The sequence below is a fragment of the Pogoniulus pusillus genome, chromosome 29, assembly GCF_015220805.1.
Source record: "Pogoniulus pusillus isolate bPogPus1 chromosome 29, bPogPus1.pri, whole genome shotgun sequence".
NCBI classification, from domain to species: domain Eukaryota; kingdom Metazoa; phylum Chordata; class Aves; order Piciformes; family Lybiidae; genus Pogoniulus; species Pogoniulus pusillus.
The window spans coordinates 2,013,927-2,027,265 of NC_087292.1; the positions used below are offsets into that span (position 1 = coordinate 2,013,927).

The 13,339-nt window shown below is 56.0% G+C and overlaps 1 protein-coding gene across 1 annotated transcript; it reads right to left on the minus strand.

The window, feature by feature from the left end:
• Positions 1-1,975: 1,975 nt before the first annotated feature.
• Positions 1,976-13,088, minus strand: DYNLRB1 (dynein light chain roadblock-type 1). The gene is made up of 4 exons (XM_064167772.1): positions 12,872-13,088; positions 6,469-6,544; positions 3,544-3,711; positions 1,976-2,524 (listed from the first exon to the last, which is right to left on the minus strand). Exons 1-4 carry the CDS (start codon positions 12,872-12,874, stop codon positions 2,481-2,483), a joined length of 291 nt encoding a protein of 96 aa, XP_064023842.1. The 5' UTR covers positions 12,875-13,088; the 3' UTR covers positions 1,976-2,480.
• Between the last annotated feature and the right edge of the window lie 251 nt (positions 13,089-13,339).

Consider the following 13,339-nt stretch of genomic DNA (forward strand, 5'->3'; position numbering starts at 1 on the left):
CATCAAGGCTGGAAGAGACCTCAAGGATCATCCAGTTCCAACTCCCCTGCTATGGGCAGGAACACCTCACACTGTATCAGATTGTCCACAGCCTCATCCAGCCTGGCCTTGAACACCTCCAGGGATGAGGCTTCCATCACCCCCCATGGCAACCTGTGCCAGTGTCTCAGCACCCTCATGCTGAACAACTTCTTCCTAACATCCAATTTCAATCTACCCACTTCTAGTTTTGCTCCATTCCCCCCACTCCTGTCACTACCTGACAGCCTAAAAAAATCCCTCCCCAGCTTTCTTGCAGCCCACTTCAGATACTGGAAGGCCACAATAAGTCCTCTTCAGGCTGCACAGCCCCAGCTCTCTCAGCCTGTCCCTACAGCAGAGCAGCTCCAGCCTCTGTTCATCTTTGTGGCCCTTCTCTGGGCATGCTCCAGCACCTCCATATCCTTCCAGTGATAGGGACACAGTACTCCAGGTGGAGTCGATTCCCTGAAGGAATCCTGTCAAGCTAGTAAAGGAAGTGCATTTTGTCAACAGCAAAGGTGGTGCTGCTCAGCCTCCTGCTGCCAGGGCAGTGCTGGGCAGAGCTCTGACCCTGCACACCCCAGCTGCCACAGCTTGTCCTGCAGACACACTGGCTCAGGTCACTGCCCCAGCTCTGCTAACACAAGGCCTGCTTGTACTGGTGTAGCTGTGCCAGGCTTCCATCCCCTAAAGCTGCAGCTATACATCACAAACATGTTAAGAGCAAACATACAGGAGGAGGAGGCTCAACACCATCAGAGCTCAGCAGGAGGTTGCAGTGAGGTGGGGGTTGGTCGCAATGCCATGAAATTATGCCAGGCAAGGGTTAGGTTGGAGATGAGGAAACATTTCTTTGCTGCAAGAGTGGTGAGGGATTGGAACAGGCTGCCCAGGGAGATAGCAGAGTCCCCATCCCTGGGGGTGTTCATGAAGGCTGTGGCCATGGCACTTCGGGATGTGGTTTAGTGGCCATGGTGGTGCAGGGTTGAAGGCTGGACTGGCTGATCTTTAGAGGGCTTTGCCAACCCAAACAATTCTGTAATTCTATGATCTCAGGCAGATGAAGAGCTACAGGGAGGGTGCTGGAGCAAGCACAAGCTGGATTCACAGGTGAGTTCCTACAGGCATAGCTTTTGCAGTGTTCATGTTACCACCTCCATTCCTCTGCCAGAGCCTTATCTTGGAGCAGTTAGCACAAGAGAGTAAGTCCTTGGGCCTCAAGTGCTGCTGTTCACAGCCTGAAGCTGTATCTCAAACTTCCCTTTACTGCCATGTTAATGCAGTAGGGTTTGTTTTCCACTTGTCAGCAGCAGATGCTTCCTCTGCCTTCACAGAGGTATCCATTGAAGCTGCCTTCTCCAAGACAGCAAACAAGGCCAGTCCCCAGGCACAGCACAAAGCAGCTCTAAGATAGCTCAATCCCCTCTCTTGCCCTGCTGCCCACACTCCTCTGGCTGCAGCCCAGCACACAGCTGCCTTCTGGGCTGCATGGGGGCACTCTGGCTCCTGGGGAGCTGCTCAGAAACCAACACCCCCAAATCTTCTTTTTCAGGGCTATCCTCAACCCACTCTGCACCCAGCCTGGATTTGTGCCTGGGTTTGGCCCTACCCAGATGCACTTTGACGACTTGAACCTCCAGCAGTCACCACTGTCCCTCTTCACAAGCCTGTCCAGATCCCTCTGGATGGATCCCTCCCCTCCAGTGAGTCTCCTGCACCACACAGCTTGGTGTCATCAGCATACTTGTATGAAACCAAAAGGAAGTGGCAGAAAAGCCCTCAAACAGGTGAGGCAACTGGAATGCAAAGCACAAGCACTTAGACTAAATCCTTGTTCAGAGAAACCAACAGGTGAGTGAAAATACCCTTAGGAAGTTTCTTTCTGAAGAGAAAACTCAATCAGCCATGAGAACAATGAAAACCTTCAGAAAGAAAAGACATCAGACACCAAGAGTCACTGATGACACTTTTTAATTTGATATGGTCAGACTTAGGAACAGAGGAGCCAAGGAACAGAGTGAGGCAGAACTAGAGGGTAGGCAAGATAGGTATTGACAGTCAGTACTAAAGTCCACCTCAAATGGTGGTGCCAGAAGCATGGGAACCTACCAAGAGGAATCTTTTTTCTTATCCAGAACACTGTTCAGAGTTTTGTTGTGTTCTCAGCTGTTAAAAGAATCTGCTGCACGTTTTCACTGCCCAATTCTAATTCACCAACTGCTCCTCCAAAGGATTTGTAATACACATACATAAAAAACCAACCCCCAAAACCCATCAAAGCAGAGACCTTTTGTTTCTGTTTACAAACAACAAAACCACCTGCTTTTGGTTTTTTACCAGACAGTACCCAAGTGGCCTAGCAGAGTTAACACCAAATGCTCTATTCTCTACCATTAAATTAAATAAAACAGCTGGGCAAAGGGCTATAAAAAAAAAAAGAGCAGACCAAGGCAGTGCCATCACTCAGTTGGATTCTGGATGACAATCAGGAAGTAGTCTTTATCTGGAGGGGGGAAAAGAAAAGGAAGTTATTCTTTGCTTGCTGATATTTGTTCAGAGCCACAGGGAAGTTCAGCATTTTTCATCTGGCTGATAGCCTGTGGGAGCACTAGAGAGCCCTGGCATGCCTGCTCCGAGAGCAAAAGGCTTCCCACGCCACACTGAGCTTAGCTCTGTGCCTAGGAAGTAACAGCAACTGGCACATGTGATGATGGAATCAGAAGAGGAGGTGCAAGGCAATGATTTCCCTTAGCTGGGCTGTCAGAGGTCTCTTATCTCACAGGCAGACTGCTGGGCTGCAGCTCTGTTTTTCTCCTGGAGCAACACTTACTCATCCTTCATGAGGAGATCAGAGGCTGCCTCAGCATAAAGCCCAGAGCCTGTCTTTAGCCCTGTATTGCCCAGTCCCCGTGGGGCAGACTCCGCAGCTGGACCCCTTCACTGCCTCTCTACCAGCACAACTCCACCTCAGAGCTGGTGCAGCATGAAGGGACAGAGCTGAGCTCCTGCCACAGCAGTGACCTGTACTCATTCACTGCTGCTTGTTTCACATCTGGGTGAGATACTGAGCACAGATAAAGCTGTTGTATTCCACAGCTCAGGGTTCCAGCTGCAGTCTGCTCTATCATCACTTTGCTGTGAACTAGAAGAATCTGTTAGGCTGTTTCACCACTTCGTGCCCAGTGCTGAACTCAAACTGCTCTCCAAACTCCTTCCCACCTCTTGTAGTTTTATACTGAGACCCACAAAGCAGGAGAGGCTGCAACATGCTCTCAATCCCCTAACACTTCCTGCTTTGATCAACATGAGACGAGGGAAATCATTGCCCACTTTCAACCACGAGAAAGCAAATTTAGGTCAACCACAAAAGCTTTCGACGCCGAAGCAAAGCAGCTCCTTGGAGAAGCTGCTAACAACGTGACTAAAAGCAGCAGGCAAACTCTCCTCTCAGGCTGACAGCAGCAACCTCCCAAGAGGAGAGTGCTGCTGCATGGCCTGCTGCCTGCTCTGGCCCAGCCTCACCTGGTGCCACCATGATCTCGTTCTTCTTGGAGCGGATGCGCAGGAATGTGAGGTCGTTCTGGGGGTCGATGTCTCGCACGGTGCTCCTCGCCTTCATGATGAAGCTGTGCATCAGGCCTGCGTACTGAATGGTCGTGGAGTTGTCCATAGTGCTTTTGATGGGAATGCCTGCAAGGAATGGGACAGCAGAGGGCAGTGATGGAGCTCCACAGCCAGCTCTGGCTTGGCCATCAGCGAGTCTAGCTGGGGTGGCTGTTTGGGTTCACAGAATGGGATGGGTTGGAAAGGACCTTCAAGATCATCCAGTCCCAATTCCCTGCCATGGGCAGGGACACCTCCCACTAGCCCAGGGTGCTCCAGGCCTCATCCAACCTGGCCTTGAACACCTCCAGGGAGGTGGTAGAGCACAGAATCACAGAATGTGATCTTTGATCACATTCTGTGATTCTGTGCTCTACCACCTCCCTGGGAAGCCTATGCCAGTGTCTCACCACCCTCAACCTATGCCAGTGTCTCACCACCCTCAACCTATGCCAGTGTCTCACCACCCTCAACCTGTGCCAGTGTCTCACCACCCTCAACCTGTGCCAGTGTCTCACCACCCTCACTCTCAACAATTCCTTCCTCATCTCCAGTCTCACTCTCCCCTTTCCCAGCTCAAAGCCATTGTCGCTCCCAGCCCTTGTCAAAAGTGCCTCCCCAGCTCTCCTCTAGCCCTTTCAGGTACTGGAAGGCTGCTCTAAGGTCTCCCTGCAGCCTTCTCTTCTCCATGCTGAACATCCACAGCTCTTATAGCCTGTCTCCAGAGGTGTGGTTCTCCAGCCCTCTGATCACCTTCCTGGCTTGTTTCAGCTCAGCAGATGTTGCTACACCAGGGCTTAGCAGTGTTCTTTTGAAGGGCTTGAAAGAAGAACATGAACAGAGATCAGATATGGAAAGGCTATGACCTGGCACCACAGGTGGGTGAGAGCTGCTTACCTCTAGCACCATCAGTGCCTTTTTGGTTCTTTCTGAGATTTATAAAGAGAGATAAGGAACAAGAAACATAAGTATCTGAGAGAGAGGAAATCCCAGTGCCTCAATCTTGTTCTCCTGACTGGGGACAGCTTTTCCTTTCAAAAAGGCTCTTGACCATCACAGTTAAATGATACTTGAGCAAGCTGGGCTGGGCTCAGTGCTGCCGATAGAGGAGGTCAGCTGCTGCACCATAGGCTGCACAAGCTAAGGCCCCACTGTTCAACCACAAGAGCTGAGGCAGTCCTGTGAGGTCTCTGCTTCCACTTGTGTGCACCAGCTAAGAGGGCAGACACAGCTGCACTGCTTGGCCAGAGCCTGTCCTCCCTTCAGACTTCTGCTACCTATCAGACAGGTTTTCCCAGCCAGAATTCAGCTCCCATCCCAGACCAATGGGCAGGTAAGCACCAAACACTGGGCTGGCAGAGCACTGCTGCAGGTGCATGCTGCAGTGAGTGCAGGTTCAGCCTGGAGAGCACAGTCCATTATTTGCTCTCAGGTGCATGCTGCAGTGAGTGCAGGTTCAGCCTGGAGAGCACAATCCCCTATTTGCTCTCAGGTGCATGCTGCAGTGAGTGCAGGTTCAGCCTGGAGAGCACAGTTCACTGTTTGCTCTCAGGTGCATGCTGCAGTGAGTGCAGGTTCAGCCTGGAGAGCACAATGCACTATTTGCTCTCAGGTCCATGCTGCAGTGAGTGCAGGTTCAGCCTGGGAAGCACAGTTCACTGTTTGCTCTCAGGTGCATGCTGCAGTGAGTGCAGGTCCAGCCTGGGGAGCACAGTTCACTGTTTGCTCTCAGGTGCATGCTGCAGTGAGTGCAGGTTCAGCCTGGGGAGCACAGTTCACTGTTTGCTCTCAGGTGCATGCTGCAGTGAGTGCAGGTTCAGCCTGGGGAGCACAATCCACTGTTTGCTCTCAGGTGCATGCTGCAGTGAGTGCAGGTTCAGCCTGGGGAGCACAATCCACTGTTTGCTCTCAGGTGCATGCTGCAGTGAGTGCAGGTTCAGCCTGGGGAGCACAGTTCACTGTTTGCTCTCAGGTGCATGCTGCAGTGAGTGCAGGTTCAGCCTGGGGAGCACAGTTCACTGTTTGCTCTCAGGTGCATGCTGCAGTGAGTGCAGGTTCAGCCTGGGGAGCACAGTTCACTGTTTGCTCTCAGGTGCATGCTGCAGTGAGTGCAGGTTCAGCCTGGGGAGCACAGTTCACTGTTTGCTCTCAGGTGCATGCTGCAGTGAGTGCAGGTTCAGCCTGGGGAGCACAGTTCACTGTCTGCTCTCAGGTGCATGCTGCAGTGAGTGCAGGTTCAGACCATTATTTGCTCTCATGGAAGAGCAGCGAGCAGGGACTCAAGCTGCATACAAGCAGGCAATGATCTGATCTTTAGTGCACTCAGGCAGGGCCAGTGCCTGTCATCTCTTCTGAGCATTATTTGTAGGAAACACTCATCTGAAATGGGTAATCACAGGATTTTAGGAAACTGGGCTGCTCACAGTGCGTTTGGAGTGCTCTGAAAAAGTTTGCTGTGTTAGACCCTTCAAGTGACTGCTTCTGAGTCTCAGGAGGCAGCTGCTAAGCCACTGCAGCCTGCAAAGACAGCAGCCTTCTGGAGAGGCACAGCAGGGTTTCAGCTGTCAGGAGAGCTGCTAGTGCCACTGCTAAGAGTCTCAAACACTGGCCTAACTCAAATATTTCCAAGCTGCTGCAATTTCTTTTCTTTATTTGCTGAAATAATCAAGTGAGCTTGCAGCAAAGCAGCCCTGGGAACTCCACTGCACTCCATTAGCTAACTGCTTTGGCTGCAGGCAAACCTTTGCTGCAGACAGACTGGCACCCACATGCAGGCAGCACAGGCAGTGGTGCTCCTGGCTAGGGCTTTGGCTGAGGTGGATCTCAAGTGGGCTCACACAGTACCTTCAGAATTAACAACAATGATCCCTTGCACTCCTTTTTGGCTCTGGATTCGCTTCAGAGTTTCTTCCACCTCAGCCTGCAAACAAAGCAGAAACCAGGAGAAGATTACAGCTGCTATTAGCCTTCCCCCACAGCTCTGCAGTGATGTGTTTGAAAGCAGAGCTGCACAAAGATGATTCAAACAGCACTTACAATGTCACAGAACCACAGAATGGTTTGGGTTGGAAGTGATCCCAAAGACCATCTCACTTCAATCCCCCTGCCATAGGCAGGGACACCTCCCACCAGCCCAAGGTGCTCAAGGCCTCATCCAGCCTGGCCCTGAACACCTCCAGGGCAGGGGTACCCACAGCCTCCCTGGGCAACCTGTGCCAGTGTCTCCCCACACTCTCTCTCAAGAATTTCTTCCTCATCTCCACTCTCAGTCTCCCCTCTCCCAGCTCAAAGCCATTGTCCCTCATCCTGGCACTCCCAGCCCTTGCCAAAAGTCCCTCCCCAGCTCTTCTGGAGCCTCTTCAGGTCCTGTATAGCAGTGTCTGTAACATGGCACTACCTTTTCTGTACCTTTAGCTTCTCATCTCTCTGCTCTGCTCTCATCTGTGATTGTAACCTTGTGACAACTTGGAACTTCCCTCCAATCTTTCCCTCTGTCCTCCTCACCAACCCTCCCACACCCAGTACTGCTGGTGCTGGAAGACTGCTTACACAGTGCTACAGCTGAGGAAACACCAGGGGTGGAAATGTAGATGGAACTTGTGAAGGGAGGGAGGAAAAGATGCCAGGTGGGGGCAAGGCTTTACCAGATGAATGGCAGGAGTAATCATGAAGAAGAAAAGCAAGGGAGAAAGCAATGTGAAATGCTGTTTAGTCATAACTGGGATCTGTGCTGGGCCAGCTACAGGCTTATAACCACCAACAGCAATTCACAGCTTCACAAAACCAACTGAAAGAAACACCCAAACAGCAAAGATGCAAGCTGCAAGCTAAGGCAGCAGGTCCCTTTGCCTCCTCTGTAAAGAAGCATGAACTTCTGTAAAGCTTTTAAACCCTTCCACACAACTTCCCCTGCTCCAGGCACCCACCAAAATTTAACTACAGGTTCTCTAAGAAGGCCTCAGCACCTGAGCTGCTTCCCACAGCTGGTTGAAGAGTTGGCATTTTTCATTCCCAGGAAAGGAAGCAGACAGAAAGCATCTTTCACACCCTGCTGGACAGTATAATTACTGCTGATCTGGACCAGGAGGTTGAGTCCAGCATCAGAGAGTTTGCAGATGACACCAAGCTAGGAGCAGGTGTGGAGGGTAGCAGAGCCCTGCAGAGGGACCTGGCCAGGCTGGATGGGCAGAAGCCAAGGGGATGAGACTGAACAAGGCCAAGGGCAGAGTTCTGCACTTTGGCCACAACAACCCCAAGCAGCACTACAGGCTGGGGCCAGAGTGGCTGAGAGCAGGCAGGCAGAGAGGGAGCTGGGGGTGGTGGGAGAGAGGAGCTGCAGAGGAGGCAGCAGTGCCCAGGTGGGCAGCAGAGCCAATGGCATCCTGGGCTGCATCAGGAGCAGTGTGGGCAGCAGGACAAGGGAGGTTCTTCTGCCCCCTGTGCTCAGCACTGCTCAGGACACCCCTTGAGTGCTGTGTCCAGTTCTGGGCTCCTCCATTGCAGAGAGCTGTTGAGGTGCTGGAAGGTGTTTGGAGAAGGGCAGCAAGGCTGGGGAGGGGCCTGGAGCACAGCCCTGGGAGGAGAGGCTGAGGGAGCTGAGGGGGTGCAGCCTGCAGCAGAGGAGGCTCAGGGCAGAGCTCATTGCTGCCTGCAGCTGCCTGCAGGGAGGCTGTAGCCAGGTGGGGTTGAGCTCTGCTGCCAGGCAGCCAGCAGCAGAAGAAGGGGACAGAGGCTCAAGCTGTGCCAGGGCAGGTCTAGGCTGGATGTGAGGAGGAAGTTGCTGGCAGAGAGAGTGATTGGCATTGGAATGGGCTGCCCAGGGAGGTGGTGGAGTGGCTGTGGCTGGAGGTGTTGCAGCCAAGCCTGGCTGGGGCACTTAGTGCCATGGTCTGGTTGGTTGGGCAGGGCTGGGTGCTAGGTTGGGCTGGGTGAGCTTGGAGCTCTCTTCCAACCTGCTGGATTCTATGACTCTATGCCAGTTCCTCAGCAATGGTCTAGGAGCAAAGGCATCACCTGAGCTCAGGAAGGTGAGACCTGCTTGGGATACCTGGCAAGACAGCTTGCTCCTAGGCATTGTGAGGAGCCCTCTCTTGGCTTGCACCCTGCAGCAAAGGACCTCAGCCATGTGTCAGCTGGGAAGAGGACTTGCCCCAGGAGACTGAAGCTCAGAAGTGCCAGCAAGGCTTCTGCTGGGTGCGGTTAGTCTAAGTAGCTTGGAGTCACACCAGCTGTGGCTGGCAAGAGGGCACCAGACTTGGTCTTTATGAAGCAGTCTCCCTGCCTTACCCAGCACAGAAAAAACTCATTTTTTCACCAAAGCACCTGATAACTCCTAAATGCTGCACTGTTTGCAACTGCAAACCCAGGGAAGTGAGACAGCAAAGCACAGGGGGTACAAATGCAAAGGGAAACACTGCGGCAAACAAAGGCTGAGACAATCTATTGGCTTCTCACTAGCAGCATTTAAGTCCTGACTGGTTAAGTGTTTTCCTTCACTGGAGCTTAACAAAGCAGTTTGGAAGCAAAGAATCACCCATACAAAGCCACACCAGGGCTTCATTCCTGCCCTGAAGCACCAGCTGATGGGCTGCTCCCTGCTGCTGAGGTGGGAAGGTGGTGCTCCCTCTGCCCTCTCTCCCTGGCACACTCACTGCTGTCACTCCACACAGGCCAGCTCTGCTGCTTGCCCAGCAGCTCCACGAGCCAGCTCAACTCACCACACCAGCAGGGCTGCTGCTGAGAGAGAACCTACACTATCCACTCATGGAGCACAGCCACTCGTGCAAGAGAGGCCTCAGCAGCTACAACAAAGTGTGCAGAGGAGAAAATCATGGAAGCACAGCATGGGCTGGGTTGGAAGGGTCCCCAGAGATCATCCTCCCTGCCATGGGCAGGGACACCTCCCACCAGCACAGGTTGCTCAAGGCCTCATCCAGCCTGGCCCTGAATACTCCCAGGCAAGGAGCATCCACAGCCTGCCTGGGCAGCCTGTGCCAGGCTCTCCCTACCCTCACTCTCAAGAATTCCTTCCTCATCTGCAGGCTCAATCTCCCCTCTTGCAGCTCAAGGCCATTGTCCTTCACCCTGTCACTGCAAAGCCTTGTCACAAGTCCCTCCCCAGCTCTTCTGAAGCCCCTACAGGTACTGGAAGGCTGCTCTAAGGTCTCCCTGGAGTCTTCTCTTCTCCAGCTCCCTCAGCCTGACCCCACAGGGCACATACTGAAGTTCACCAGGTCAAGGACGCACAATCTGTGCAGCACAGATGCTGTAAGGAGTTGCTTCCCTGTCTCCAGTCTAAATCTCCCCTCCTCAAGCTCCAACCCACTCCCTCTTGTCCTGTCACAACACCAATCCTTGTGTACCCCTTTGGGTCCCTTGGTTTCCATGCTCACTGCCCAGCTCTCCTGAGCAGGGTTACCTGTCCCCACCCTGGGGACGGTCGGGGGGTGGCTGGGCACAGAGCTGACATCTGCCTGACTCCCTCTGCTGCACAACGCTGAGGAGAGGCCTGAGGAGCAGAACCTGCATTTCTTTGGCAGCATCCCTCTTTGTCAGATGGTGACTTGCAGGGTGGGTAGCTGGTGTGGGCCTGGTGGGTCTGACTTTGCTTCTTTCCTCCTCTGCTTCCAGCGGATCGTTGTAAAGAAGTGCAGCAGATCCGAGAGCAGCACCCAAACAAGATCCCGGTGAGTTGCCAGCCTCACTCTCCTCCAGCAGCCTTTGCTCATCACCCCCTCTGCTGCTGGGCTGCCCTCACCAGCCAGACACACAGCTGACAGGGCTGGCCCTGAACACCTCCAGGCAGGAGACATCCACAGCCTCCCTGGGCAGCCTGTGCCAGTGTCTCACCACACTGAGAATTCCTTCCTCAACTCCACTCTCAGCCTCCCCTCTGCCAGCTCAAAGCCATTGTCCCTCATCCTGTAGCTCCCAGCCCTCATCAAATGTCCCTCCCCAGCTCTCCTGCAGCCCCTTCAGGTCCTGGGGGGCTGCTCTGAAATCTCCCTGCAGCCTTCTCTCTGCAGGCTGAGTGGCCCCAGCACTCCCAGCCTGTCCAAGCAGAATGAACACTCCTGCACCACCAATCTGCTCTTGGAGAGCCTCCCCTATGCACCCAACAGCAGCCATAACCTTCCTATTTCCCCCTAGAAAGCTTTTCCTGCCAACTTCTCCATGCAGTTACGTCTCATTAGACCATTTCAATCTTCCATCTTCAGCTTAGGTCATGATTTGCTTGTTTAGAAACCTTCCCTCACGTTTTGATCACCATTTCACAGCTCACAGGCTTCCAGGATGTCAGGGGTTGGAAGGGACCCAAGGAGATCATCGAGTCCAAGGCCCTGCCAGAGCAGGACAATCCTATCTGACACAGATCACACAGGAACACATCCAGACAGGCCTGGAAAGGCTCCAGAGAAGGAGACTCCACAACGTCTCTGGGCAGCCTGTGCCAGGGCTCTGGGACCCTCACAGTCAAGAAGTTCCCCCTTGTGTTGAGCTGCAACCTCCTGTGCTGCAGCTTCCATCCATTGCTGCTTGTCCTACCCCAGGGAGCAGTGAGCAGAGCCTGTTCCCCCCTCCTGGCAGCCCTCAGATACTTATAAACATTGATCCAATCCCCTCTCAGTCTTCTCTTCTCCAGACTAAGCAGCCCCAGGGCCCTCAGCCTCTCCTCATCAGGAAGCCCTCCTGTCCCCTCATCATCCTCACAGCCCTCCACTGGACCCTCTCCAGCAGGTCCCTGTCCCTCTGCAACTGGGGAGCCCAAACCTGAAGGCAGTGCTCAAGATGAGGTCTCAGCAGGGCAGAGCAGAGGGGCAGGAGAACCTCCCTGGCTCTGCTGGACACATCCTCCTAATGCACCCCAGGATCCCATTGGCCTCTTGGCCCCCAGGGCACATTGCTGTGCCATGGGCAACTGTTAGCCACCAGCACCCCCAGGGCCCTCTCCTTGGGGCTGCTCTCCAGCAGTCACCTCCCAGCCTGGGCTGCTGCACTTTGTTATCCCTCCCCAGGGGCAGGACTCTGCTCTTGTCCTTGGGGAACCTCATCTGGCTCCTCTGTGCCCAGCTCTGTGCCCAGGGCTCTCTGGGTGGCCTCACAGCCTGCAGCTGTCTCAGCCAAGCCTCCCAGCTGGGTGTCAGCAGCAAACTTGCTGAGCAGCCTCTGTCTGTCTGTGCCCTCAGCAAGGGCACTGATGAAGATGCTGAGCAGGACTGGCCCAGCACTGAGCCCTGGGGGACTCCACTGCTCACAGCTCTCCAGCTGGGCCTGGCACCATTGAGCACCACCCTCTGAACTCTGTCCTGCAGCCAGTTCCTAACCCACCTCACTGCCTGCTCTTCCATCCCACACTGCCTCAGTGCACTTCTCGAGCAGGCAGCAGCCAAGGCCAAGAGGAAACAACCTGCGGAGCCTCCGGGCCGGACGGAGCCGAACTGTGCCCGGGCAGCCGCAGGCAGCGCCGAGCTCCTCCGCGGGGGTGCTCAGCCTGCAGCCTGCGGCGTGCGGCATAGCTGCCAGGGTCCCGGGACTGGCTCCCGTCCCACCGCAACCGGTGCGGGCCGGGCTGGGCTCACCGGCCCGGGGAAGCCTCTCCGGTGAGCCGGGGCGGACCCAGCCTCCCGCCCCCGTGTGAGGCCCCGGCCGGCCGCAGGAGGCGGCCACCTGCCGGCCCGACACCCGCAGCAACGGAGCCACACCCGGCGTCCCCGGCACCGAGACAAACCCGAGCCGAACCGGGAGGGTGAAGAGACACCGGGGAGACACCTAACAACAGCCCGCAAGCGCCGCTCGCTGTTCCCGGTACGGGACAGCAGCCCGAGCGGGGCTGCCGCTGCAGTCCAGATCGCCACAGCACCGCTCCCGTCCCTTCGCCCCGCACCGGCGGCAGGCGGCGGCGCGGAGAGAGAGACAGGCGGTCCCGCACCGGAGCCCCCGAGGCCGAGCGGCGGCGGCGGCGTCTCCCCGGCGGCACAGGGCCAGGACCCCCATTCCCCGCCGGCCGCGGGACAGCGACAGCCGAGAAGCGACGGAGCTCGGCCCCGCGGCACCGAGCGGAGCGCGGCCGGACCGGACCGGGCCCGCTGCAGCCTCACCCATCCGCGGCACAGAGCAGAGCGCGGCCGGACCGGACCGAGCCGCGCCGCAGCCGCACCCGCCATGGCGAGCCCCGGCCCCGAGCAGCCCCAGCCCGCCGCAGCCTCACCGAGCAGCCGCAGCCCCAGCCCGCCGCAGCCGCACTCACCATGGCAGTCTCAGTCTCCGCCGCCGCCGCTCGCTCCCGGCCCCGTCCCGTCCCCGCGCATGCGCCTGCCCCGCCCCGCGGCGCCGCCGGAAGCGAGGCCTTGGCCCGCCCCGGAAGCGCTTCTGCCGCCCCGGAAGTGCTTGTCTGGCCCCGCGCTCCGTTTAGCTGCCGCCGCCCCGCGCCCGGGCCCAGGCTGCGCCGGGAGGGGCTGGAGCTCGCCGGGTCCTTGTTCTCGGTAAAGAAGGCTTCATGTGTGGGTGTAGCTCCGCACACGGAGCCTGCGGGTGGCACAGGTGACTTGCCAGAGGGCAGGGATCCGTCCAGAGGGAGCTGGGCAGGCTGCAGAGCTGTGCCCAGGCCAACCTCATGGCATTCAACAAGGCCAAGTGGAAGGTCCTGCACCTGGGTGGGTGCAATCCCAAGCACAGCTCCAGGCTGGGTGGGGAATGGCTGAGAGCAGCCCTGAGG